The sequence below is a fragment of the Boleophthalmus pectinirostris genome, unplaced genomic scaffold (assembly GCF_026225935.1).
Source record: "Boleophthalmus pectinirostris isolate CB_2022bp ecotype Guang Dong unplaced genomic scaffold, ASM2622593v1 HiC_scaffold_12, whole genome shotgun sequence".
Classification (NCBI taxonomy): Eukaryota; Metazoa; Chordata; class Actinopteri; order Gobiiformes; family Gobiidae; genus Boleophthalmus; species Boleophthalmus pectinirostris.
The window spans coordinates 28,010,886-28,038,580 of NW_026571018.1; the positions used below are offsets into that span (position 1 = coordinate 28,010,886).

The window sequence follows — 27,695 nt, forward strand, 5'->3', positions numbered from 1 at the left end:
GGCCGTCTGGGTATGTGTGCGCTTTGACAAATGTTATTTGTGTGCCAAGATGGCACTAAGTTTCCCAGTTCTAACAAAACTGAAGGAGTATGAGAAAAGTGGAAATGCCTCCAAAGAAAGCGACAAGCAATGTTCAGATGGAAGAAGATATGGAGGACATTCATAAATCACTCAACACCCTAACGGGGGAGATGACAAAAGTAAGCGAACAGCTGACTAAGTTTAAAACTTAGTCGGCTGTACAACTTGTAAATGAAGTGAAACTGTTAAAAGACTTGATAACAGAAAAAGACAGAACAATCAGTGAACTGGAGAAAAGGATTGATAATTGGGAACAGTACATAGGAATGGAAGACGTGATCATTACTGGTCTCTGTGTAAAACCTCACTCGTATGCCAAAGCTGTTGAGGATGGCAGAAATGTTAGTGAGGACACGGAGACTGAAGACCTGCAGACACTGGAGAGGCAAGTGCTCAGATTTTTTGTGGAAAAGGACGTACATCTGAATGAAGGAAATATAGCAGCACGTCACACTCTTCCGCGGAGGGATAAGGCAAAGCCAGCAATTATTTTCTGTACTAGTATTACTAGTAATAATACTAGTACAGCATCCTAGTAATAGTATTATTATTACTGGTATTATTCGCTTTGTAAACCGTAAGTACAAAACGGATCTTCTGTGGCAAGGGAAGAAGTTAAAAGGATTTGAGGTGTACGAGAATGAACATCTCACAAAAAGATTGCACGGGAGGCTGGCATCCTGAGAAGAAACAATAAAATCAGAGCGACATGGACGAGAAACTGTAAGGTGTACTACAGCTCAACGGATTCTCTCTGGAACAAGCTAAAGTGTACTGGTAAGGGATCTTAAAGATCTTGAACAGTTCAAATAAGACTGCTGATAGTGTACCCATAATGATAATCAGGACTAGTATTAACATAATAACATTGTATTGATGAAAGAGGAAAATGGACGTTTGACTGAGTGTGGGAACTGTTTACCAGCCAGTGAGGCTGTGGATAATCAAATGTGGACTAGCAGATGGACTATGGATTATTTTTTGTGCGGTAGAGGAAATTAATCTGACAACTTTGGCATTGAGACTACAGCTTGCTTTAAATTGGAAAGAGTAATGGGCAGAGGGGGAACTGTCTTAAAACACCTTGGGGGACATTGGATTTATATGTGTGCTTGTGTGTATGCATGTGTAGTAGTTGGCACTAACTGAGAATGATTTTGGATATACTGGGTGATGAAAATGAAATAGATTACACTGTTATAATGTAAGTGAACTTTATACAAAATATGAGCACATACACTTAAAGACACATGATTCCTTTAATTATAATACAAATGAGTTTGGTGATGATATAGATCCTGATAACCAATTTTATAATAACAATATATTCATTGATTATAAATATTATACTGATGATCAGTTTACATGTCTCAGTGTGGATGGAGCCTTCACAATAATTCATTTTAATAGTAGGAGTCTTTATAAAATTTACAATAACATCAAAGAATATCAGTTTACGAAATGTAGTGTCGTTGTGTCAGAAACCTGACTTGATGCCGAAAAAGGTTGTCATGTGGAATTGGAAGGCTACACATTGTTCACCTTAAACAGAACCAATAAAAAAGGTGTGTGTGGGGTGTGGGGGGGGGGGGGGGGGGGGGGGGGGTGCATTGTATGTAGATGTAGATTTTGAGATGCAATGTGATCAATAGTAAAACTACAATTGTAGATGGAGTATTAGAGTGCCTGATGGTCAAAATTAACTTAATGAAATTTAAAAATATAATTGTTAGCTGCATATGAAGGTCACCTGGATCATGTCTTGATAAATTTAACCAAATGACTGGCGCCTTGTTTAGTCCTTCAAGCAGTGGTGGGCTGTCAGGGCCTGCAAGTTCTTCTCTGCTGGCCTAAAAACATTTATGAATCACAGAGTGATGTTAATTATATTATTATTAAATAATTCCCAATAGTCTGTCCGCTTCTTTCATAGCTTTTCCGATGGTTGTGCTGCTTTCAGACATGTATTTTCACATTAAAGCATTTGACCAATCGCACTTCAGCCATCATCTGTTGCCAGGTAGGGTCAGTCTGCCTGAGGCCTTCACAATCTGTTCTGCAGGCCCTCGAACACAAAATAAATGTTGATGAAACTGTAGCTTCAAACAGTCAGATTTTGAGTTGGTATCACCAGGGCCTTCTAGCAGGCGTATGGCAACGTCACTGTATTCAGACCCATTGACTGGACAGTCAGAGAGCGCATCAGCACACCAGCTAGAGCTAGCAAATTGCACCTGTAAGTAGCAGGCTCCCCGAATCGAAATTATTATTACTATATATTACTGTTATTAATTACCAGTGGTGTCGTGGGAATTTTTTAAGTGATACGCGATTCGTGACTGAAACAGGAGGAATAAACCAGGATTTAACCAGCATTAAACCAGGTCTAAACCAGGTATAAATGAGGACTAATCTTGGACTAATCTTGCAGAGAGAGAACCCCGAGCAGGGTGTCCGCAAAGCGCGCCCGGTCCTTTAGCCTGTGGTCACTCAACAGTCCCAACACTCATCCTGGTTTAGTTCTGGTTCAGTCCTGGTTTAGACCTGGTTTAGACCTGTGTTAGTCCTGTTTTAGTTTTGGTTCAGTCCTGGTTCAGTCCTGGACCCTCATGTCGCAGGTCACTATAGGACAGTACTAGAGATATTAGTGTTTCCCGCAGTACTTTATAGTTAAGGAGAACCACGTGAATCCTCGCAAAACTACGGTCGTCTCACGGAATCTCTGTCAATTAGGGACCCAAATTACATCTGGATTACTTATAAATGACATAAGTGATAATTTTCCTTTAGCATCGTACATCAACTCATACAAAATGTCAAAGCTACACCCAAAACTAACCTTCAGAAACTAATGCTAATTTAAAAGAGTGCTTCAGTGTTCAGACATGGGATGAGGTTTATGCCTCAACTGACCCTGACAAAGCTTTTGATATGTTTTTGTGTACATTAATAAAACTTTATGATAAGCACTGTCCCCTTAGATGTATATTAAATAACAAAAACACAGATTAAATATCCTGAAAAAACAACTTTACTGATTATTCTTAAAACACAGAACTGAATATAACAAATATAACAAATATAACAAATAAAATAAGATCTACTGAGAAGTATTACCATAAAGTATTAGAACAGCAAAGAAATAACATTCAAGGCATTTGGAAAATACTAAATAGTAAAATTAAAGAAGGAAAGAAAAGATGGGAATTCCCCATTTATTTTTGTCAAGAATAATCTCACCTTAAACGACACAAGGGAAATAGCAAATGCATTTAATGATTTCTTTATAAACATCGGACCCACATTAGCAAATAAAATAGAAGAATCAAAAAATACACATGGAACAGCTAAGTCTCTATTTATCAGAGCCACAGATGAAAGTGAAATTATTGGAATTGTAAACAAATTTAGGAATAAAAGTACAAGAGTCTGTTTCGATATTGATAAGGAATTAATGAAGAATGCCATAACTTATATTGCTACACCATTTACATATATTTGCAACCAATCCTTTTTAACAGGCACTTTTCCAAATAAAATGAAAATAGCAAAAATTATTCCTATTTTTAAAAGTGGCGATAGACATCTGTTTACAAATTACAGGCCCATATCTCTTCTGCAACAACTTTCTAAAATCTTACAAAATTCTTAGAAAATCATTTTCTTACAAAGCATAATGTGCTAAGTGATCACCAATATGGTGTCAGGCTGAAAAGGTCTACTCAAATGGCTATCAGTGAGCTTGTGGAGAATTGTTGCTTAATTGTTTACTTTTTGTTGTGAAGATGTGCCCTCTTGTGTTGCTCTGTTAAAATGAAGTATGTTGCAGACACATTGGTTATTATAACTTTATTCTGTTAACTAAACATCTTTGGATTTTATGCAGAGCAGATACAACATCAGTTGTATCTGTCCATACAACATCAAATCAGTAAATAATCTACATTGTATTTGTGTACACAGAAAGAGATATTGTTAATAGTACAAATAAACTTAAATCATTTGTATATTTGAACAATCAAAAACAAAGGCAAAAAACACATGCTTTTGTAAAGCTATAGCAGCAGACTCCCCTACATTCCTGTTATACCATTTATTTTACTTAAATCAGTAGTTAGTACTAGTTACATGCACTGCCTCTTAGTTTCTATTGGTCCAGTGTTTACTCAAAAATCAGCAGCACTTCCAGCAGGCACTTCAAGTTAAGTGCTCAAACAATATAATCTCAATTACAAGAGCACTTGAAAGTCATATGAAAACTACGACTCCTTCCTCCTAAACAGCTTTTCTCTCTACTTAAATTAACATACACATTCTCAAAAAGATTTACAAAAATATTACTTCAACAACTTACTGACTGTAAATCATGATTTAAATGCCTTCTGGTCATTACAATGTGTGTGCGCCTGCATATGAATAGTGCAAAAAAATAAAATAAAAAAATCACAAAATCACAAACTTTATCATGGCCTGTGACAGAGGGATGTGCTGATGATGGTGAGTCTGTTCTGTGCTTAGGGTTAGCATTGGAGATGGTTCATGTTAAACTTTTCAGTGATTGTACGTCAGCAGCTCATACACATAGACTGTATATATGAATGGACATATATTCTCTGTAGCATTTCATTGATTTCATAAATGCAATGCACTTTTATACAGAGCATACAGGTAATAAAAATGATATGCAGTGTTATCCTCATTTTAGAAGTCAAAAGGGTTTTGTGGTTCTGGATGTAATTATTTTCTGTGGGAAACACTCCAAATTGCTCTTTCTTTAAGGTTGCCAACCCCTGTAATATAGTTAGCATAAAATATATGCCAACATATATATGGACAATACAAATCATATTAAAATTCCTTTGATATGGTTGGTACTCTTTGACTTTTTTGTGCTATTCTCACAGATTGCCTAATTTCTTTGGTCAGCAACACATAAATGATTGGGTTCAGCATTGGAGGCACCACAGAAGTCAGTGAGATGTTTATAATTCTAGCATTTGGATGAATTGTTGACCCAAAGCGATAAACAAAGATTACTGGCAAGTAGTAAATGGCAACTAGTGAAAGATGACCTGAGCATGTCTTTATAGCTTTGATTCGCTCTTGAGAAGCAGATATCCTTGACAGGGCATAAGCAATATAACAATAACTTACTAAAATAAACACTAAAGGTATCCAAAGAATTAGTATAGGAGATAGACCTGCTATTGCACGGCTTGGGGTCATGTCATTGCAGGCAAGTCGGTAAATTGGACCGTGATCACAGTAATAGCTTTTTATAACAATCGAGTCACAAAATGAGAGTCGAGTGAGAAGACCAACGCTAATGAGCACAATGGTGCAAATACCAATCCAGAAAACACCTATAACAGAAAACATGAATTTAAAGGTAACTCTGACATGATAGTGTAGAGGATCAGCAATAGCCAACAGCCTGTCAATGCCCAGGACAACCAAGTTAAGGGACTGCATGGAGAGGAAGACAAAACAGAAAAACATGTAGGCTAAGCACTCATTATAGGAAATACGGTTGTGGTTAAATAAGAAAGTGTCAATGACTTTCGGCACCAAAGCAGAACTGCCACACAGGTCAGTTATGGCTAAACTAAACACTGCAACATTCTTGGGAGTTCTTAGACGATGGTCCAAAATGATTACTACCATCACACAGACATTGCCCACAACAGACACAACATAAATAGCAAAAAGAAAAGCATAGTAATAATTTACATGTGGAATGTCAATTAAACCAGTTATTAAAAAATAAGGAGGCCGCACAAATGTAATGTTTTTTCCAGGAGCAGAGTTGAAAAACTCCATTTTTGTCCATTGGAAGTATGTCCTAGGCAGTGTCCCTCTGCTCCCCTCCCGCACAAATATCTGCTTATATTCACCCTGTGTAGGGTTGTGAGGCTGCCCTCAAGGGGGACGCAGCTTTCATTAATGACAAACATGAGCAAAAGTCGACTTATTATGTTATACAAGTACTGGCACTTTTATTTACATTGTGTATTGGTGTAATTTTTTGTGTTGCCAGTATACTGATGCCCACTTTGTGCAAGGTTTGTGCAAGATGCAGGTGAGGTCATATCTACATATAATTAAGTGTCATAGTCCCTTTTTAATTAGGTCCATAAAAAAATCAGGTTATGTGGAAACAAGTTGGGTATGGCAATAGCAATGAACAGCTGAGCCACAAAATAATCTGAGGGCATGACAATTACTGCACCAACTCACTTTTACGTCAGGCTCTATTATTCTCTCACTCAAGAAAAAGAGCTCAATACTTAAACTCCTCGAGTTAATTAATTTTTATTATTTTTATTTTTTTTAATTTAATTAATTCTTAATTTTCCGATCCAAATCTTGATATTCATGATGTCGGATGAAGCTGTAAAACATTGAGAGGAGATTCATATTGGACACTCAACTGATTTGAAAAGGTCTTTAGTGAGCAAAAATACATTAATCATATTCCGTTCTGATATCACAAAACTTTATTTAACTCGAAACTACAAAGATTACCTCAAGGCTTTCTGGTTTTAAATGGAAGTTATTCTGTTAGGGCAGTGGGCACAGGGCACAGAACCTGGCTGTAGCGATGTGGAACGTCACCTCTCTGGGGTGAAAGGAGTCTGAGCTTGTGCAGGAGGTTGAGAGGTAACATCTAGATATAGTCAGGCTCACTTCCACACACAGCTTGGGTTCTGGTACCCAACTTCTCAAGAGGGGTTGGACCCTCCATTTTTCTGGTGTTGCAGCGGGGAGCTAATGTGGGCCTGCTCATAACCCCACAGCTCAGCCACCGCTTGTTGGAGTTTACCCCAGTTAATGAGAGAGTTGCGTCCCTGCACCTTGGGGCTGGGGACAGGTCTCTCACTGTTGTGTCGGCCTGCGGGCCGAACAGCAGTGCAGAGTACCCGGCCTTCTTGGAGTCCCTGGGAGGGGTACTAGACAATGCACCAACCAGGGACTACATTGTTCTACTGGGGGACTTCAACACAAGTGACACCTGGATAGGGGTGATCGGAAGTAACAGCCTCATTGATCTGAACCTGAGTGGTGTTATGTTTTTGGACTTCAGTGCACATGGCACCAGGACACCTTAGGCTGTCGTGTCATCTGACTTCCGACCGTGTGTCTTGGACACTCGAATGAAGAGAGGGGCAGAGCTGTCAACTGATCAACCCCTTGTTGTGAGTTGGATCTGATGGCAGAGGAGGAAACCGGAAAGACCTGGCCAAGTGTATCGTGCGGGTTTATTGGGAATGTCTGGTGGAGCCCTCTGTCAGCAGGACTTTCAACTCGCACCTCCAGGAGAGCTTCTCCCAGATCCCAGGGGAGACTGGGGATATGGAGTCCGAGTAGACCATGTTCTCCACCTCCATTTACAATGCAGCCGCTTGTAGCTGTGGTCGCAAGGTCTCTGGTGCCTGTCACGGTGGCAATCCCTGAACCCGGTGGTGGACGTTGGAAGTAAGGGATGCCGTCAAGCTGAAGAAGGAGTCCTTTTGGGCCTTGTTGGCTCGTGGTACGCCTGAGGCAGCTGATGGATAAAGACAGGCCAAGCATGCTGCAGCCTGTGCGGTCACAGAGGCAAAAACTGAGGGCTGGGAGGAGTTCGGAGAGGCCATGGAGGAGGACTATTGGTCAGCCTCAAAGAAATACTGGGAAAGTGTCCTGCGCCTCAGGAGGGGGAAGCAGTGCTTCACCAACACTGTTTACAGTGCGTCTCTGGATGTTGTGGGACTGTCTTGGCTGCCACGTCTCTGCAACATCGCGTGGTGGTCAGAGGCAGTACCTCTGGACTGGCAGAACGGGATGGTGATCCCTCTGTTCAAGAAGGGGGACCGGAGGGTGTGTTCCAACTAGCGATGGGCATTTGATGAAATTTTCTTAATCGATCGTCGGAAGAATTAACGATCAATTATCGATTAATCATTAACGTTTTTATTAGGGCTGGGGAAAAATACATTTTTTTAAATCACGATTAATCGCATGAGTTCGAGCGATTAATCGCATGTTATACGCAAAACCAATTAATGAATAAAAAGTAGAGTATAGCGCTCTTTTATTGGAAATGTAAATGAAAGAGCCATACATTTGTTGTGCAAACAGCATTTCTTTCACAGGGAAACCCTCAGAGCCTTCAAGGTGTTCAGGGAAGGCTCAAGAAAAAATATTGAATGGACGTTTGTACTACTAATATATTTATTGAATATTTTTATGCTGTGAGTAATGAACACTACACTAGTAATAATTTCTAGATCAGTGTTATAAACTTGGACTGATATTTCTTGGGAAACAAAAGGTTAATATAATGGAATGGAAATGGACCAATCACATTTTTTTTCCAATGGTATCTGGGTAAATCAGTTACTCCAGCACTGAACTAAAGAAATAAGCTCAGCTCAGAGCTGGTGCCCGTGGCTGAACCCGTGGCTGAGTTCGCGGCCAGAGCCGGAGCCCGCGACCAGAGCCCGCCGAACCCGCGGCTCGGGCACGTTGCATCTCACGTGGTCAGAAAAAAGTGAAAAAAGTGTAAAGAAAAGACGTCAAACTTAAAGAAACGCTCGCGGTGGACTTTTTCTAAATAAAAGCCAGTGAGAAACAGACGTTTACAATAAAATAAATAAATAAATAATAAAAACTGCGTTAACCTTAAAATAATTGTCGGCGTTAATGACTTAATTAGTTAACGCAAAGTTAACGCGTTAACCTAGTTTTTATATTAAAATGATCATCATTATTATTACTATCTGCACTACTAATCTGCATAAATAAATTCAACTTTACGACATATAAACCGTAACGACTCTAGAGCCACATCAATCCGTTTGACATTATAATGTGTTTAATTCAGTTTTGCGCAACTCTCACAGAAACAAAACTTAAAACCGCATCGCTAATTTGCATAAACTAAGCGAAGATAAAACTACAGCTCTTGTGTGCTGATGCGGTCATTATGTGTTGGATTAAAAGACATGACTCAGTGGAATACAGGTTAGTGTGACCATATTTGTGTTTGTCAAAACCAGGACACCGTACGGGGGGTGGGAGGTGGGGACTCGTTATCGACATTGCGCGACTCTCACCTGGCAAAGCTTTTTCCCACTGGACACCTAAACATATGTGCTGCTTTGTACACTGTGCACATGGCCTCACACTTGTCCCGAATGCAACGGAAAGCGTGGAATTTCTTGTACAATTCATCGTTAAATATACATTTGTGCTTCGGTACGTTGCAGGCTGACCGAATGTTTCTGTTTGCTCGCTCCTTCTAAGTACAGAGAGCTACATTTATGGACCCCTGTTTGGTCACGCTACGCACAGCAACCTACATTCGGTTTGTCGATAAAAATTCATGGGAGTTTGCCTAGCCAGTCCACATGTGCTTTGTGAATCTGGAGAAGACATTGGACCATGTTGCTTGTGGTGTCCTGTGGGGGGTGCTCTGGGAGTATGGGGTTCGGGGCCCTTTGCTAAGGGCTGTCCGGTCCCAGTATGACCAAAGCAGGAGCTGTGTTCACATTGCTGGCAGTAAGTCAGACCTGTTCCATGTTGGACTCCACCAGGGCTGACCTTTGTCACTGGTTCTGTTTACTGTATTTAGGGACAGAATTTCTAGGCACAGTCAGGAGCCGGAGGGGGTCCGGTTTGGGGACAACAGGATCTCATCTCAGATGATGTTGTCCTGATGGCTTCATCAAACCAGGAACTACAACATGTACTGGGGTGGTTTGCAGCAGAGTGTGAAGTACCTAGGATGAACATCAGCTCCTCCAGATCTGAGGACATGGTTCTCGACCAAAAAAACGTGGCTTGCCTTCTCCAGGTGGGTGGAGAGTCCCTGCCTCAAGTGGAGGAGTTCAAGTATCTCGGGGTGTTGTTCACGAGTGAGGGGAGGATGAAGCGTGAGATTGAGAGGCAGATTGGTGCAGCGCCAGCAGTGATGCACTCACTGTATCGATTCGTTGTGGTGAATTCCTACCCTCACCTATGGTCATGAGCTTTAGGTAATGACCGAAAGGACAAGATTGTGGATACAAGCAGTTGAAATGAGTTTCCTCCGCAAGGTGGTTGGACGCTTCCTTAGCGATAGGGTGAGGAGCACATGGATGGATGGATGGAGGATGAGCAAGAACCTCTCAACTCACCAATAAAGTTCATAATTGTGACGAACCTTTGGTCGAGTGTCTGTTGCCCAATATAAACTTGTGATTGTACTAACCTTGCAATAATAAATGCTATTTTGGAGCTATGTGTAGTGTAGGTGTCAGGTTTGTGGATGAAGAGCAATGAAAACTGACGAAACAAAGCCCCACATTTCCCCATATAACCAGAATAATGTGCAGGATCAGGAATATGTGACTCACAGTACCGATGATCATGTGGGAGGTCGTGACTGAGCAGCAGCGAACTGGGCGAAAGCAGTGGTGAGCTTAGCCAACATGGTCCTGACTTGACTCATCTCAGTGATGAAAGCTTGCTGATTATAAGCAATTTCATTAAGTTGAGTGTACAGATCAGTGTCGATACAGTGAGTCATTCATATTTGTCCATTTTACACAGCTTACACAGAGCCCCTGTACCTGTATAAGACTTGGAACAGTCATTTTACTTCTGTATCAAGATGCAATGTGATGTTATCAAGGTGGCAGAATAATTTAAGTTTGTAATAAATCTTTCTGCCTATGATCAGTTGGGCCAATTCAGTACAGGGGGCCTAAGGGCCAACAGAAATTTGGCGCCTGCGCCATAGTTTGTGTACCCCTGATCTATACTGTTGGTTTAAAGAGTTTTGAATGTTTTCTTCTGGTGTCTGTGAGCAGGGTGGTGATTTATGTTTATTAAAGATATAGTTTCAGTTTTTATCACATTTGTATTCTTTTCTGATTTGATGTAAATCTTTTGTAGAGACCTTTGATGACTGTGAGCACCTCCTCTGTCTTTAGACTGTAGATAATCGGGTTAAGTAAAGGTGGTATAGTGTGTGTGAATGTAGAGTTGATCATCCGACCGTTTGGGTGTAAGTAGTCAGTAGCATGAACCACTACATTTGTGATAATAATTGGTATAAAAAATATGGACACAAGTATAAAATGAGAGATGCAGGTTTTAAAAGCTTTGAGGCGTTCTTTTCCTCTTGCAATTCTCTTGAGTGCAAGGCCAATGAAAAAATAAGTGAGGATTATGAGAAGGCAGGGAAAGAACAAGATGATAGATGAAGCAAAGGTACCATAGTAGTGGTTCAGTAAATAACTGTTACAAGCAAGTCTATACACAGGCCCATGATCACAGTAAAAACTCTGAATAACAAGAGACTTACAAAAGGAGAGACGATTGATAAGGCCAGCCATGCTGCTTATTACACTTAGAGGTAGAAGCCAAACAAACAGCAACATTAGTGCAACAGTTGATTTAGTCACAACACTGTAGTAGTGCAAAGGGAAACATATAGCCATAAATCTGTCAAAAGACATTGTCACAAGTGTCCAGGACTGAACACTGCCAAAAAACAACACAAAAAACATGTAACTAAGACACGCCTCATAGGAGATGTATCTGTTTTCAAACAGAAAGGTGTCCAAGAGTTTGGGAATGAGAGCAGTGCTGCCGCACAGGTCTGTCACAGCCAGGTTAAACACAATCATGTGTTTGGGCGTATGGAGAGTTCTGACCAGCAAAATAATCAGAAGAAGAACCACATTTCCAATGACAGTCATTATATAAACAAAACAGAGGAAAATGTAGAAATATGTTCCATGTGGAAAGTCATAAAATCCATTAATATAAAACTGCTCTGGACGAACTAAAGTTGAGTTTATTAAAGATCTTTGTATCTTTTCCATTTCCGATAATGCATAGACAAAAAGGTGGTCAAACATGAAGATGAAGCAAAATGAAGTGTACCCTGAGGCAGTGACTTTTATACATTCCCTGAATAATCACCTACCTCTGCAATGAATATGTAATTAAGGGGATGCTGCTCTCCTGTTCTTTCTACAACTGATACAACTGTAATCAAATGATTACACAGGCAGGGCAGTGTTGATTTCTGTTGTATCTTTGCAAAAAGAAAAAACAGGCACAGAGGCACGGAGATCGTTGTACAGTACCTTTAATAATGTTAGAGCATGAATTCAAAGCATCAGGGTGACAGACAGGCAAAAACATCTGACTGTTTATAAGAATCTAGCACAGAGTTTCTGAGAGTCTGAGGGTCTGAGAGTCTAACCAAAGCTTTAGATTTGTCCATTTATAAATGTTATTTTTAACGGATCCTGGAAATCTTCTGGAGTTTCTCAGAGTTGGTGTAATAAATCTGAGTATCAAGCATTATCCAAGGTTACTGAACAGAACATTTTGCACTTTAACTGTAGCAAGCATTATGTATGAAATGAATACAATGAGATTATTGTTCACAGGAGTAGCTGGCCTGTTCCTAGAGCTGGGCAATATTTTGTTCTATCAGCATTGATGATTTATGTGTGTGGCAATGCAACAGGTGAGTAAATAAAATGTTACATTTAATAAATACAAATACCAACCAGACCACCAAGTGAAAATAAACAGGTCTGTTCATTGGCTTGACAGGCACCGTACATTTATGACAATGATATGATAAAAAATGATACATATAGTTGATCACAGGGCCCAGTACAGGACATCCCACTCTCAAGATACCTTCATGAAGGCTTTTCTGATTGTCTGGGCAGACATTCACACCAATGGCCTGCTGGAGGTCATTTTGTAGGGCATGGGCAGTGCTCAACCTGTTCCTCTTTGCACCAAGGAGCAGATATGGGTCCTGCTGATGGGCTGAGGAATTTTCTCCATGTTCTGGAGATTGTGTTTGGGGACACATTAAATCTTGCAGTGGCATGTCTGGAATATATATAAAAAAAAAAAAAAAAAAAAAAAAAATATATATATATATATATATATATATATATATATATATATATATATATATATATATATATATATATATATATATATATATGTTTTAAAAGTGTTGCTTTTTTCAGCAGTGTATGTAAATATGCAAAATATCACTTTTGCACTTAACTAAAAAAAAATACAAGGCACCTGCATTTACAGCTATTACTTCACTGATTATTTATTACTGGTCCTCAGCCTCCTAGCACAAATGCTAGCAATCTTCCAATACTAGTCTATTACATTATAGTAATTATAATGTTATTATTAGGGGTGTCAAATTATCGCGTTAATTGCGATTAATTAATTACAGTCATATTTAGCGCGTTATGTTTTTTAATCGCGTTAATCTCATTTTTAATCTCTAACTTTAGTGTTTCTGTATGTGAGTTTCTTTATTATAAAACCTGTTTTTATGTGTTGTTGGGACAACAACACACACACACACACAAAAAAAACACATTTATAAATTTTTTTATTTCGGTAATTCCACTCATTGCCGGAAACCCACACAAAACGCGCGCAGTAACAGCGATGTAAACGTCATGTTAACGTTGGCGGCATCAGTCGCACAATGGACGAGGTCGAAGAGCCAGTAGAACAGAGTCAGCAGCGCACAGGTAAAAACACATTCGTGTCTTGGAAATTATTCTCCCGACGTGAAATATAAAAGAAAATAACAAATATAATATCGCCTGAAAACAACCTGCATAGACTCATGATGTCTGCACTACTGTCCTATAGTGACCTGCCACATGAGGGGACACGCACACAAACACACACAAACACACACACAAACAAACACACACCTTCATCATCGTCTTTAACCTGAGAACGCGCGGACCACGTTTCCTTCCGTAGACACTGCGCGGACATCGCTGTCCTCCCATGAGCCGCGTGTGTTTTCTCGTGTACGCGGCGTAAACCGCGCTTCCTCCTGTGCGCCTCTAAACCAGAACTAACACCAAGACTAAAACCAGGACTAAACCAGGACTAAACCAGGACTAAACCAGAACTAAAACCAGAACTAAAACCAGGTCTAAACCAGGTCTAAACCAGGTCTAAACCAGGACTAAACCAGAACTAAAACCAGAACTAAAACCAGGTCTAAACCAGGACTAAACCAGGACTAAACCAGATCTAAACCAGGTCTAAACCAGGTCTAAACCAGGACTAAACCAGGACTAACACCAGGACTAACACCAGGACTAAACCAGGTCTAAACCAGGACTAAACCAGAACTAACACCAGGACTAAAACCAGGATTAATCCATTCCAGGACTAAACTAGGACTAAAGTAGGTCTAAACCAGGACTAAAACCAGTGATCTCATATATATTTCTCTATCAATAATATTTTTAATATGGTTAAGGAAAGACTGGACTTTTTATTGTCTTTAAGTAGACAAAAGTTATTATGTTCAGATTTCCTCATCTTTGCTACTTTACAACAAAGAGTTTCTTATTCATGGAGACTTGGGCTCAACAGCCAAATTGGAGAGATTTGTTAAACAATAAATGACTTTATAAAGTCACTTTTTTTAAATCTATATTAGTCTTTTGATCTGCCACAATAATGTAATAATGAATTTAAATGAAAATACCTCAAATTGAAGGCTTTTCTCAGCAATTTTTAGGTGAGATTAAAATGAGATTAATTAGATTAATTAATTACAGATCATAATTAATTAATCTCTAAATTTTTTTAATCGCATGACAGCACTAGTTATTATAGCTTTTTTTTTACAACCTTATTACTATATTATTACATACAGTTTGCCACTTTATTGCGTAGGTCTTATACAGTCTAATAAGCATATTTAAAGGTAAAAGCTCCACATGCCTTTGAACTTTCACGTTTGATCTGTGCCCTCCAGATATTTTTGCTTTTGCACATTTATGATCTTGATTATTAACATGTAATTATATTGGGTTTTGGACCATTAATTTTTTTTATTTTATTTTTTTACTGAGACATTGTAAATATTAGGTTTTCTACTCACTGAATGTCAAACACCACAGAGCACTGTTAGCTGTCTTTTTTCTACTCCTTACACTTGTGAAAGAATTTATGTGTGCGAACTGCATGATTGTGTAATCACATCTGAGACTATCTACAAACCCAGACCAGATATGCAGGAAATTCCTCTCACTGAAGGAAACATAATATTTGTAGATGGGTCAGCTAGAAAGAACGAGTTGGGGAAAAATTTGGTAGCTTACGCTATTACTACAGACAAGGAGTTGTTAAAATCTGAAAAACTACCTTCAAATTTGTCAGCACAGGCAGCAGAACTAATAGCCTTAACGGAAGCGTGTAAATTGTTTAAAGGCCAGCCTGTCACAATTTACACAGACAGTCAATATGCTTTCAGTGCAGTAGTGGCAGTGGCAGCAAAGAGGGTTTAAAACAACCACAGGAAAGGAAGTTGCTCACAACTATCAAACGGGAACAGATTTGCAGATATGAAAGCAAAAGAGAAAGCGTGTGGAATATACCCTCAAGAAACAGGCTACAAAAGATATTTTGCAAATAATGCAAGAGCAAGCGCATGCATCTGAAAAGGCTACTTGGGTGAAAAGGGGAGCCGTCCTGAAAGATCAGATATATGTGGGACAAAATGGGAAGCCGTTTTTGCCAAAATCAGTGTTCCGTTGGGGGGCGTTAATGAGTCATGGAGTGTGTCATGTCTCAACAGGAGGGATGGTGGCACTGGTAGAACAATATTTCAATACAATAGGATTCAATACCTACTCAAAAATTTTTGTAGACAGTGTTTAATCTGTGTGAAAAAGAACGCACAGGGCCAATTGAGGCCAAAAAGAGGGCAATTTCCCGCACCCAGGTACCCATTTCAGGCCATACACATGGATTATATCCAATTGAATAAAGTACAAGGCATGGAATACTGTTTGGTAATCATAGATGTATTCTCTAGATGGGTTGAAATGTTTCCTACAGCAACATCCGATTTACTCACAGTAGCGAAAGCCCTATGTAAACATATTATTCCTACTTTTGGCATACCAGAAACCATGAGAAGTGATAATGTGCCGCATTTCGTGAATCAAGTGATAGACAGATTGGGAGAACACTTTAAAATAGATTTAAAGAGACATTGTACCTACAACCCCCAATCAGCCGGACTAGTTGAAAGAACAAATGGAACTATTAAAAATAAATTGAGCAAGGCTATGGCAGAAACAGGAAGGACATGGACTCAATGTATTGACCTAGTAAAGCTGAATATGCACATTGTACCAGCTGAAGGAAGAACATTGACACCTTTTGAGATTTTGTATGGACGGCCATACCGAATACCTGACCTGGACATTAACACAAGAGATGCACCTGACTCTGTGCCTGACCTAGCCCAGTACATGAAGGAGACAATGGCTCGAGACTGCTCAGAAAACAATAATCTGCTGGATCTTCCACTTTCTTCACAGCAGCATCGCCCTGTCCACGTGGGAGACTGGGTGTTCATCAAGGTGATCAAACGGAAGCACTGGGCCAGTGACCGATATGAGGGACCACACCGCGTGTTGCTGACCACTCCCACCACTGTTAAGGTCGAGGGGAGGAACGGGTGGATCCATCTGAGTCACTGCAAGTCCCGGGAGCTCGACGAGTAAGAGAGACGCAGGACTTCATGTGCAGAACAGTGTTTTTACAGGGAGTACGTGCTGGTAACCTCTGCTCTCTGGGCACTGCAACATGGCAAGCCACCTGGTCGCATGGTGGACATTCATCATCGTCAGCCTGGGGTCCAGGGGAAGCCTCGAACTCCAGCCTGCGGAGCAGCAGCCGTCGGAAATTATATCCTTCATGGAGATAAGTAAAGTCATAAGAAGTATATTGTCTACAGAGTCATTGTGCAATAAAGAAATGGGTCATGAGAGATTAGTACAGCTATGTGTACCTGCTAACTCCACACGAACATTCACCCTGCCATATAATGCACCTACATATGGAGAAGTAACACTGGAGCAAGCTGTAGGGGGCCACACTGACTGTGACTATTATGCTATAATGGGAGTAGAAGACAATTCATGGGGTAATGTGGCAGCCTACACTGGGGTAGACTGGGTACCAAGCCCAACAACAAACACAGCTAAACGATGGGCACGCATACTGACACTAACTAAGACACGCACCCACCTCACTGTAACCTTAGACTTTAGGGGGCAGGAGAATAGGGCTGAATGTCACGTGATACGCATTCATGCTTATTATCCTGGGCCTACCTTAGATCCGTTTGCATAGATAATGGTGTGTAAACAAGGAGGTATGACCCTGCTCCCAGATGACTATGCTTATGTAAATGAAGTGGCATTGAGAAAAAGAGTAGAATCTGTGCAGCCTGAGAAAATAAACGTAGATACCTTTTTCTGCCTGGCTACCGGAGTAGATACTACTGTCAACACGTGGGTTCAATTAGCACAACAAGCAGCACAAAACACTGTAACTAACTGCTTGGTATGTATGAAAGCCAGACCCACAATATTAGTTGTGCCTGCAACATATTATAATGACACATGTGAGACAATTATAATGAGTGGTAACGACAGGGGCAAAATATGTGAAATAGACTATACAACTTACCCCGTATTGGCAAGTAATACGCAGCCGCCCATATTTAGTCCCCCGACTGCAGGCAACTTTTCATGTATAGAACGAGTCACAGGAGGGGGAAGGCGGGCCTATCTCTCGGTAGGTCAGCTTTCTCAATCTCTTTGTGCATGGACTCGGACGGTAGATGGGATTGACCTGACTCACCAGCGAAGGGACTTGTGGTGGTACTGTGGGGGAAAGACTCTCAGGGGACACCTGCCACTGCACTGGACAGGGCGCTGTGCCAGGGCAGTTCTCGTGTCTCCGGCAATTATTATTGTGGCAAGCCAGACTTCCTCTAGGACAAAAAGAGATGTGGACTATCCCGTTATGGGACCTGACCCGACCTATATCGATGCTATAGGCGTACCTAGAAGGGTGCCAAATGAGTATAAGTTAGTAGACCAAATAGCCGCAGGCTTTGAGGGTCTTCCAATTATCTCCGCTATAATTCCGGTTACTCCCCACAAAAACGTAGACAGACTAAATTATCACCACTACAAGATATTGAGACTGACCAACTACACTTTAGCTTTAGGAAAAGCTTTAGCTGAGCAGCTGCACGCCACCTCCGCGGTAGCTTATCAAAATAGATTAGCGTTAGACATGGTCCTCGCAGAGAGGGGAGGGGTCTGCGCATTCTTCAAAAACCAGTGTTGTTTGTTTATCCCAAATAACACGGCACCAGACGGATCAGTTACCAGAACCCTACAGGGTCTGCAAATGTTCGCCAACACCATGCACGAGCAATCAATATTATAGAAGAATGGTTTAACTCCACCTTTGGTTCTTGGAAAAACATCGTGTTATCCATTTGCACATCATTGTTTATTTGTATAAGCATTTTTGTGCTATGTGGGTGTTGTTGTATTCCATGCATACGCTTGCTCCTATTAAGAGTTTTTGACAGGATGTTTGAGAAAATTGAAATTCATGTAGCCGAAGAATGTGAAGCAATGTTAGCTGGTTTCATTTGGACAACAATCCCGAAGAAAATTCTGTTTAGAAATATGCGAAATGACGAGACTATAGAAAATCTGCTTAGAAGTTATAGTACTCTGAGGTAAAGCATTATTGATAAACAGGAGGGAAATGTGAAAGAATTTATGTGTTATTTTAAATATTATGAATCATTTAAAATCATAAGCATTTGTGTGTTCATTTAAATTCATAATCTTTTGTGTGTGTGATTAAAGTTATCAACAATTGCGTTTTGGGGTTTTTCCATATGTATGTCATATGTCCTAGTTCAAGAACTTCTGACTCTTTAAGCTAATCTACTGAGTCACCCATGAGAAGACAGCTAAGGGTTTTTTCCCCTCATGTGGTTAGCATAAGTTTTGGGAGAAAACTGACCTGATTGTTTATCACCTGGAGCCTGTAATCAAGTGTGAAATGGGAGGGTGGTTTAGCCTAAAGATTGTTAGCATGTGATCATTGTAAACGTTGTGTGATATAACATAATGTACTGTATTGTTATCTGTGAAATGACTGCAATAAAAACTGCTGTTGGGAGGAGAGCTGGCAGAGTAGAGTAGGCTCAGCCAGTGGTATTGACAGGCTCTGACAGCTCTTTTCTCCTTGCGCAAGTATTACTATAACTGTCTCGTTTTGGTGTGTCTTTATTTAATGTAATTTGATGTCTTAGGGTAAATTCCCTGACAACACTGTTGGGAGTAACGCATCAACTAACTCAGTTATATGTGAAAATCAGCTATAAACTCCTAGTTATAGTCTCTGTAATGCAAGTTACTTTGTATTTTATTATGCTCCGTGCTGTTTGTTCAAACATTTTACCAGAGCAATACTGAGGCTTCTTAAGCAGCCTGTGTGAGTGAGGCTTGTGCCATAGCTTCAACTCCTCATCCCAAGTCGGTTTAGCAGGGTGGTGATTTGTGTTATTAAAGATATAGTTTCAGTTTTTGTCACATTTGTATTCTTTTCTGATTTGATGTAAATCTTTTGTAGAGACATTTGATGACTGTGAGCACCTCCTCTGTCTTTAGACAGTAGATAATCGGGTTAAGTAAAGATGGTATACTGTGTGTCAATGTAGAGTTGATCATCCGACCATTTGGGTGTACAGTACCTTTAATAATGTTACAGCATGAATTCAAAGCATCAGGGTGACAGACAGGCAAAAACATCTGAGTGTTTATAGCAGTAGCAAGCATTATCCAAGGTTACTGAACAGAGCATTTTAATAAATAGAAATACCAACCAGACCACCGGTAATAAACAGGTCTGTTCATTGGCTCAACAGAAACAGTACATGGTATGTATAATTTATTTTATGATTATTGCTTCTCTTTTCTTCTATTGGGTTTAGTTTCAAAATGAGTTCTTAATCTACAAATTAACACACAGAAAACAATAAAATAGCAACAAACAGAACCAAAACCAAAGCAACACTTGGTGCTCCAACTCCAACAGTGCAGATTACCTAGAAATGAATTTGGGGTTAACATGAGTCTTTTTTTTCCAATGGCACCATTCACGCAGGGTTGCCTTGGTGCGGGTCTATTTTTTGCAGCTCCCTTCTGCCGAATTGCTTTTCCATGCTCCAGACATGGCTCCAGGTCCAGGGGCAAAGTGAACCCATGGATAACAAGGCTATATCCTGTGTTGATCTGGTGCTTGTGAGGGTAGCAGGACAGACTGACACATTGGTGCAGCAACCAAAGAAAAAACTTGTTAAACCTGATCATGGTGATACATTGAAAATAACATGATTTATTTTGTTGAGTCAGCATTGGTTCAGTGCACCTTCAAGCCTAAGGTTGGCAGTTTACCTCACCCACCTCATACAGTACAGTAGTACATTTATTTAAGAAAAATACATACAGTAACTCAGCGTCTCAGTGACTCATTTTAAAACAGCAAGCATAAAATTATTAATTAAAACAACGTTCACATTCAGCATTCATTTCACTGTTACCTTTTGTACTTTGAAGATCATTTTTAGTGAATGTCTGATCTCATTTGTTTGTAAAACATAGACGACTGGGTTTAACATAGCAGGTAAAATGGTGGTTAATGAAACTGTTATAATCCTAACATTCGGATGAATATTTGTAGCAAAAAGATAAATAAATATGATTGGAATGTAGTTAATAGCCACCAGTGAAAGATGACCTGAGCACGTCTTCATAGCTTTGATTCGCTCTTGTGCTACAGACATTTTGGACAGAGTGTAAGAAATATAGCCATAACTTGCTAAGATAAAAATTAAGGGAATCCAAAGACTTAGAACTGGACACAGACCTCCCATTACACGGCTGGGAAGCACATCATTGCAGGCAATTCGGTAAATTGGACCATGATCACAGAAATAGCTTTTTATAACAATTGATTCACAAAATGAGAGTCGAGTGAGAAGCCCGGTTGCTACCATAACCATTAACACTATATACAGCCAAAATGATGCAACGAGAGAAAACATGAATTTAAAGGTAACTCTGACATGATAGTGTAGAGGATCAGCAATAGCTATCAGTCTGTCAATGCTCATGGCCACCAAGTTAAGGGACTGCATGGCAAGGAAGACAAAACAGAAAAACATGTAGGCTAAGCACTCATTATAGGAAATACGGTTGTGATTAAATAAGAAAGTATCAAGGATTTTCGGCACCAAAGCACAATTGCCACACAGATCATTTATGGCTAAACTAAACACTGCAACATACTTGGGAGTTCTTAGACGATGATCCAAAATGATTACTACCATCACACAGACATTGCCCACAACAGACACAACATAAATAGCGAAAAGAAAAGCATAGTAATAATTTACATGTGGAATTCCAGTTAAACCAGAAATGATGAAATAATCAGGTCGCACAAATGTAATGTTTTTTCCAAGAGCGGAGTTAAACAAATCCATCTGAAGTGTCCTGAGCTTCTGTCCCAGCTGTCATTTGGCCTTTTTATTTGTAACCAGTGGCAGTTCTCTGGGGGCCAGACGAATCCAACGAGGTAAGGTTAAAGGAAGTTAATACAGAAGAAAAAATATGAAAGATTATTATTTTTAGGGTATTTAGATAATAATCAGAATTATGTAATTTGATCAAAGTTTGTTTTTAAAGGTACACTGTGTAACTTTTCTGGTGGAGGTTTCGCCATCTGCTTGTCTCTATGGTGGTGTTATTGCTTTGCCTGGGATGTTCCACCGTATAGATAGATAGATTTTATTTGTACATACATTAAAAACAACATTTTGAACAGATAGAAACACAAATGACTGTGCAGGAGAGAATGAGAAGATCTTATCGGGCTTATAAGATCACCTCTCCATAAACATGATTTCATCACAACAGTCATGAACAGACAAGTTGTTATCACTTTCCAAATAAATAAATAAATAAAGGCACCTGCATTTACAGCTATTACTTCATTGATTATTTATTACTGGTCCTCAGCCTCCTAGCGCAAATGCTAGCAATCTTCCAATACTAGTCTATTACATTATAGTAATTACAATGTTATTATAACTTCATTACAACTTTATTACTATATTATTACATACAGTTTGCCACTTATTTTCTCAAGTCTTACACAGTCTAAAAAGTATATTAGAGGTAAACACTTGCTTTTAAACTTTCACATTTGATCTACAGACCTGGACAAAATTGTTGGTATCCTACTGGCAATGAAAGAAAAATCAACAATCATCACTGAAATAACTTGAAACTGATAAAAGCAATCATAAATAAAAATTTACTGAAAATTTTCCAAGGAAAATCAAACATTGTTTTTCACCTGTGGTTCAACAGAATCATAAGAAAAAAACTAAATAATGAAACTGGCCTGGACAAAAATGATGGTATCCTTAACTTAATATTTTGTTGCACAACCTTTTGAGGAAAACTCTGCAATCAAATCATTTCTGTAACTGTCAATGAGACTTCTGCACTGGTCAACAGGTATTTTGACCCATTTCACGTGAGCAAACTGCTCTAGTTGTCTCAGGTTTGAAAGGTGCCTTCTCCAGACAGCATGGTTCAGCTCATTTCACAGATGTTCAATAGGATTGAGATCTGGGCTCACAGACTCCATATTTTACAGTAGGGACAACACTGTCCCTACTGTGAAACATGGAGGAGGCTTTTCTCATCTCTCTATCTCATCTCATCTTCTCCCAGAAGCTTTATGGGTTATTAATATGCATTGTGGTAAATTATGATTTGCTCTCAACAGTGTTGTCTTCGCATGAAGTCCACTTTGGCATAAACAGTGACAGATGGTGCAATCTGACACTGATGTACCTTGCCCTTCGAGTTCACATTTAATTTGTCTGGAGGTTGTTCTGGGCTCTTTGGTACCATTCGTACGATCCATCTCTTCAATTTGTCATAAATTTTCCTCTTTAGCCAACCTCCCTGGATGTGGCCTTGAGTCCTGTGGACCTTAAACTTCTGAAGAACATGTGCAACTGTAATCACAGGACCATCAAGCTGTTTGGAGATGGTCTTGTGGCCTTTATCTTTAACCTGCTTGTCTATAATTTTCTTTCTAGTCTCCTGACACAGTTCTCTTCTTCTCTTTCACTGGTCAGTGTTGTATCCATCTTGTCACCAAACAGCACAATGACAAGTGCATAATCTCATTTGGTCCTCAATTGCGAATTGAGCGGAGTGGGCTGGTCCAGAAAAAAAATGCCAAGACCAAATTTTGTTGTCTTTCCATACCACACAGACACACTTCATTTGGTCAAAGGGACTCCTTTGTCCTTGGATCAGTTTCCCCAGAATAAACACACGAATAGCCACATTTAAATCATGGCAAAGTGTGGATCAGGGAAAACCAAGTCTGTGAGGACTTTATCCCTTGCTCTTTACTGTTCTTTGTATTTTGTAAATGTTTTTTTTTTTTTTTTTTTTTTCCATTCTGTCAGTTTCTATCGGACTAAAGGACACGACTCAGTGGAATATGAGTGTTCTCCCTGTGACAGAGGGATCTGCTGATGATGGTGAATCTGTGCTGTGCTTCTGTCGCATTGGAGATGGGTCATGTTAAACTTTTCAGTGATTATATGTCTGCAGATCATACACATAGACTGTGTATATGAATGGACATATATTCTCTGTAGCATTTCATTGATTTCATAAATGCAATGCACTTTTATACAGAGCATACAGGTAAAAAAAATTATATGTAGTGTTATCCTCATTTTAGATCTCAAAAGGGTTTTGTGGCTCCAGGTGTAATTCGTTTCTGTGGAAAACACTCCAAATGGCTCTTTGAGTATTTAAGGTTGCCAACCCCTGTAATATAGTTAGCATAAAATATATGCAAATATATATTTATGGACTATACAAGTCTACTGTTGGGCAAGTTACTTTAAAACTGTAATGCGTTATTTATTACTTATACTCTAATTTGTTACATTACAATATTACTGTATTTAAAATGTAAGGCATTACATTACTATTGCATTACTTTTAAGTTACTCTCACCAAAATAACTGTGTGAAGATGCTGAACTTTTGCACCGTATATGGACTGAACCAGGACTAAGCCAAAACTGAACCAGAGCTGAACCCGGATTAAACCAGGGCTAAACCAGGACTAAACCAGGACTGAACCGAGGACTAAACCAGGACTAAACTAGGTCTAAACTAGGTCTAAACCAGGTCTAGACCAGGACTAAACTAGGACTAAACCAGAGCTGAACTAGGACTGAAGCAGGTCTAAACCAGGACCAAACCAGGACTAATCTTGGACTAGAATTTGGAATCCAGGACCGCCCCTGAGAGTACACAGAGTCCGTGGAACAGGATGTCTGCAAAGCGTGATCAGGCGTAAGCTGCGGTTAGCCCTGTGGAGCGCAGAGCTCTGCACCGGTCCTCTCGCTCGCGGTTACCTGACAGTTTACACGGGCGCATGCCTGGCGTTTGATTGCTGCTGATATCGCTGTAATTTTAGCGAATTTGTATGAAGAAAAACCCACCAGTTCAATCCAGGTTAAGGCGCATAACTGACATTTGTACTGAGTAAAATATTACTATTTTTTCCCTGTAATGCCTTACATTACTGCGTTACAGCAAAAAGCAATGCAATACAGTAATTTGTTACTTTTATAACCCGTTACTCCCAACACTGTATAACTCATATGAAAATTACTTTAATATGGTTGGTACTCTTTGACTTTTTTGTGCTATTCTCACAGATTGCCTAATTTCTTTGGTCAGCAACACATAAATGATTGGGTTCAGCATTGGAGGCACCACAGAAGTCAGTGAGATGTTTATAATTCTAGCGTTTGGAGGAATTGTTGACCCAAAGCAATAAACAAAGATTATTGGCAAGTAGCAAATGGCGACTAGTGAAAGATGACCTGAGCATGTCTTTATAGCTTTGATTTGCTCTTGAGAAGCAGATATCCTTGACAGGGCATAAGCAATATAACAAAAACTTACTAAAATAAACACTAAAGGTATCCAAAGAATTAGTGTAGGAGAAAGACCTCCTACTGCACGGCTTGGGGTCATGTCATTGCAGGCAAGTTGGTAAATTGGACCGTGATCACAGTAGTAGCTTTTTATAACAATACTCACAAAATGAGAGTCGAGTGAGAAGACCAACGCTAATGAGCACAATGGTGCAAATACCAATCCAGAAAACACCTATAACAGAAAACATGAATTTAAAGGTAACTCTGACATGATAGTGTAGAGGATCAGCAATAGCCAACAGCCTGTCAATGCCCAGGACAACCAAGTTAAGGGACTGCATGGAGAAGAAGACAAAACAGAAAAACATGTAGGCTAAGCACTCATTATAAGAAATACGGTTGTGGTTAAATAAGAAAGTGTTAGTGACTTTCAAGGAGTCCTATTGGGCCTTGTTGGCTCGTGGTACGCCTGAGGCAGATGACAGGTACTGGCAGGCCAAGCATGCTGCAGCCAGTGCGGTCACAGAGGCAAAAACTGAGGGCTGGGAGGAGTTCGGAGAGGCCATGGAGGAGGACTATCGGTCGGCCTCAAAGAAATACTGGCAAGCTGTCCTGTGCCTCAGGAAGGGGAAGCAGTGCTTCACCAACACTGTTTACAGTGCGTCTCTGGATGTTGTGGGACTGTCTTGGCTAACACGTTTCTGCAACATCGCGTGGTGGTCAGAGGCAGTACCTCTGGACTGGCAGAACGGGATGGTGATCCCTCTGTTCAAGAAGGGGGACTGGAGGGTGTGTTCCAACTACAGGGGAATCACACTCCTCAGCCTCCCTGGTAAGGTCTATTCCAGGATAATGCAGAGGAGAATCCGGTCAATAGTCGAACCTCGGATCCGGGAGGAGCAGTGTGGTTTTTGTCTCAGCCGCAGAACACTGGACCAGCTCTACACTCTCCATCAAGTGCTCGAGAGTTCATGGGAGTTTGCCTAGCCAGTCCACATGTGCTTTGTGGATCTGGAGAAGACCATGTTCCTTGTGGTGTCCTGTGGGGGGTGCTCTGGAGGTATGGGGTCCGGGGCCCTTTGCTAAGGGCTGTCCAGACTGGACAGCCCTTAGCAAAGGGCCCCAGCTCACATTGCTGGCCGCAGTGTGAGCTGTGTTCACACTGCTGGCAGTAAGACAGACCTGTTTCCTGTGCATGTTGGACTCCACCAGGGCTGACCTTTGTCACTGGTTCTGTTCATTGTATTTATGGACAGAATTTCTAGGCACAGTCAGGAGCCGGAGGGGGTCCGGTATGGGGACAACAGGATCTCATCTCTGCTGTTTGCAGATGATGTTGTCCTGATGGCTTCATCGAACCAGGACCTACAGCATGTACTGCGGTGGTTTGCAGTAGAGTGTGAAGTACCTGGGATGAACATCAGCTCCTCCAGATCCAAGGCCATGGTTCTCGACTGAAAAAACGTGGCTTGCCCTCTCTGGATGGGTGGACAGTCCCTGCCTCAAGTGGAGGAGTTCAAGTATCTTGGGGTGTTGTTCACGAATGAGAGGAGGATGAAGCGTGAGATTGAGAGGCAGATTGGTGCAACGCCAGCAGTGATGCACTCACTGTATCAATTCGTTGTGGTGAATTCCTACCCTCACCTATGGTCATGAGCTTTGGGTAATGACTGAAAGGACAAGATCGGGGATACAAACGGTCGAAATTAGTTTATTTCGCAGAGTGACTGGGTGCTCCCTTAGAGATAGGGTGAGGAATTCAGTCATACAGGAGGAGCTTGGAGTAGAGACACTGCTCCTTCACATCGAGAGGAGCCAGTTGAGGTGGCTCGAGCATCTGCTCCTGATGCCTCCTCGGTGCCTCCCTCGGGAGGTGTTCTGGGCAAGTCCGACCCGGAGGAGAACCCGGAGAAGGCCACCCTAGCGTGACTATCTCTCTCGGCTGGCCTGGGAGCGCCTCGGGGTCACCCCCGGAGGAGCTGGAGTGTGTGTGTGGAAAGGGAAGTCTGGGAGTCCCTGCTTAGACTGCTGCCTCGGCGACCCAGCCACGGATAAAGCGGAAGAAAATGGATGGATATTCTGTTAGGGGGTCATGACAATCTCTCCGAAGCCCAAAAGAAATAGATCATTGACAACTACTGAATATTTGGGAGACAGCAACATTAACAATATTGTTTCATTTGAAATCACATGGTCCTCATTTGTACAATCTTAACCTACTATTCCAGTGACTTCTGTTTCAGTTTATGTTGTTTGAATCATAGACTATAAAGAAGTGGACTAAAGTGTGACATCACCCATATCGTAGGGCTTCGGTCAGGTTCACTGCAGCAAATTCACTGCAGCAGTTACAGAGAGATGGGTTGGAAACGAGTCGATGGAGCCAGAAACACTACGATGAACAGTACCTATTTTGACAATTAATAGCTAGAGGTGACTATCTATGTCCACACAGACTATGGTTTGAATGAAAAATAGCAAACAAAAAGTTAAGTCAAAACAGATGTGTTTTATGATCTTTTATGTTGTCATTGTACAGTGGTACGTGCTCATAGTCATAGTTAAATATCCCATTTTGAATTGTGTAATTTTTTATTTTGTTTCCACCACTGATAACCTTTTAAGTTTCAGCATCTTTTTTATTGAATCCTTTATTTCTTTGGTCT

The 27,695-nt window shown here is 40.5% G+C and overlaps 2 protein-coding genes and 1 pseudogene across 2 annotated transcripts; all 3 read right to left on the reverse strand.

Moving 5' to 3' along the window:
* Positions 1–10,119: 10,119 nt before the first annotated feature.
* Positions 10,120–11,936, reverse strand: LOC110158521 (olfactory receptor 52K2-like; the record flags this gene model as incomplete). The annotated part of the gene is made up of 2 exons (XM_055148936.1): positions 10,977–11,936; positions 10,120–10,134 (listed from the first exon to the last, which is right to left on the reverse strand). Coding segments are annotated over exons 1-2 (972 nt in total), but the record flags the coding sequence as incomplete, so codon positions are not given.
* Positions 11,937–19,562: 7,626 nt separating this feature from the next.
* LOC110170119 (olfactory receptor 6C2-like) lies at positions 19,563–21,520 on the reverse strand. Its single transcript, XM_055148257.1, has 2 exons — positions 20,676–21,520; positions 19,563–19,722 (listed from the first exon to the last, which is right to left on the reverse strand). The coding sequence occupies exons 1-2, from the start codon at positions 21,518–21,520 to the stop codon at positions 19,563–19,565; spliced, it is 1,005 nt and encodes a 334-aa protein (XP_055004232.1).
* A 3,234-nt stretch (positions 21,521–24,754) lies between these two features.
* Positions 24,755–25,533, reverse strand: LOC110170118 (olfactory receptor 52E8-like; annotated as a pseudogene).
* Between the last annotated feature and the right edge of the window lie 2,162 nt (positions 25,534–27,695).

Bases quoted from the DNA above. Each gene is read 5' to 3' on its own strand.
- LOC110170119 (XM_055148257.1), bottom strand. From the start codon at position 21,520: ATGGATTTGTTTAACTCCGCTCTTGGAAAAAACATTACATTTGTGCGA. The intron at 19,723-20,675 runs ATTAACCACCAT...TATTAAAGGTAC, and splicing joins GTTAGGATTATAACAGTTTC to TGTACACCCAAATGGTCGGA.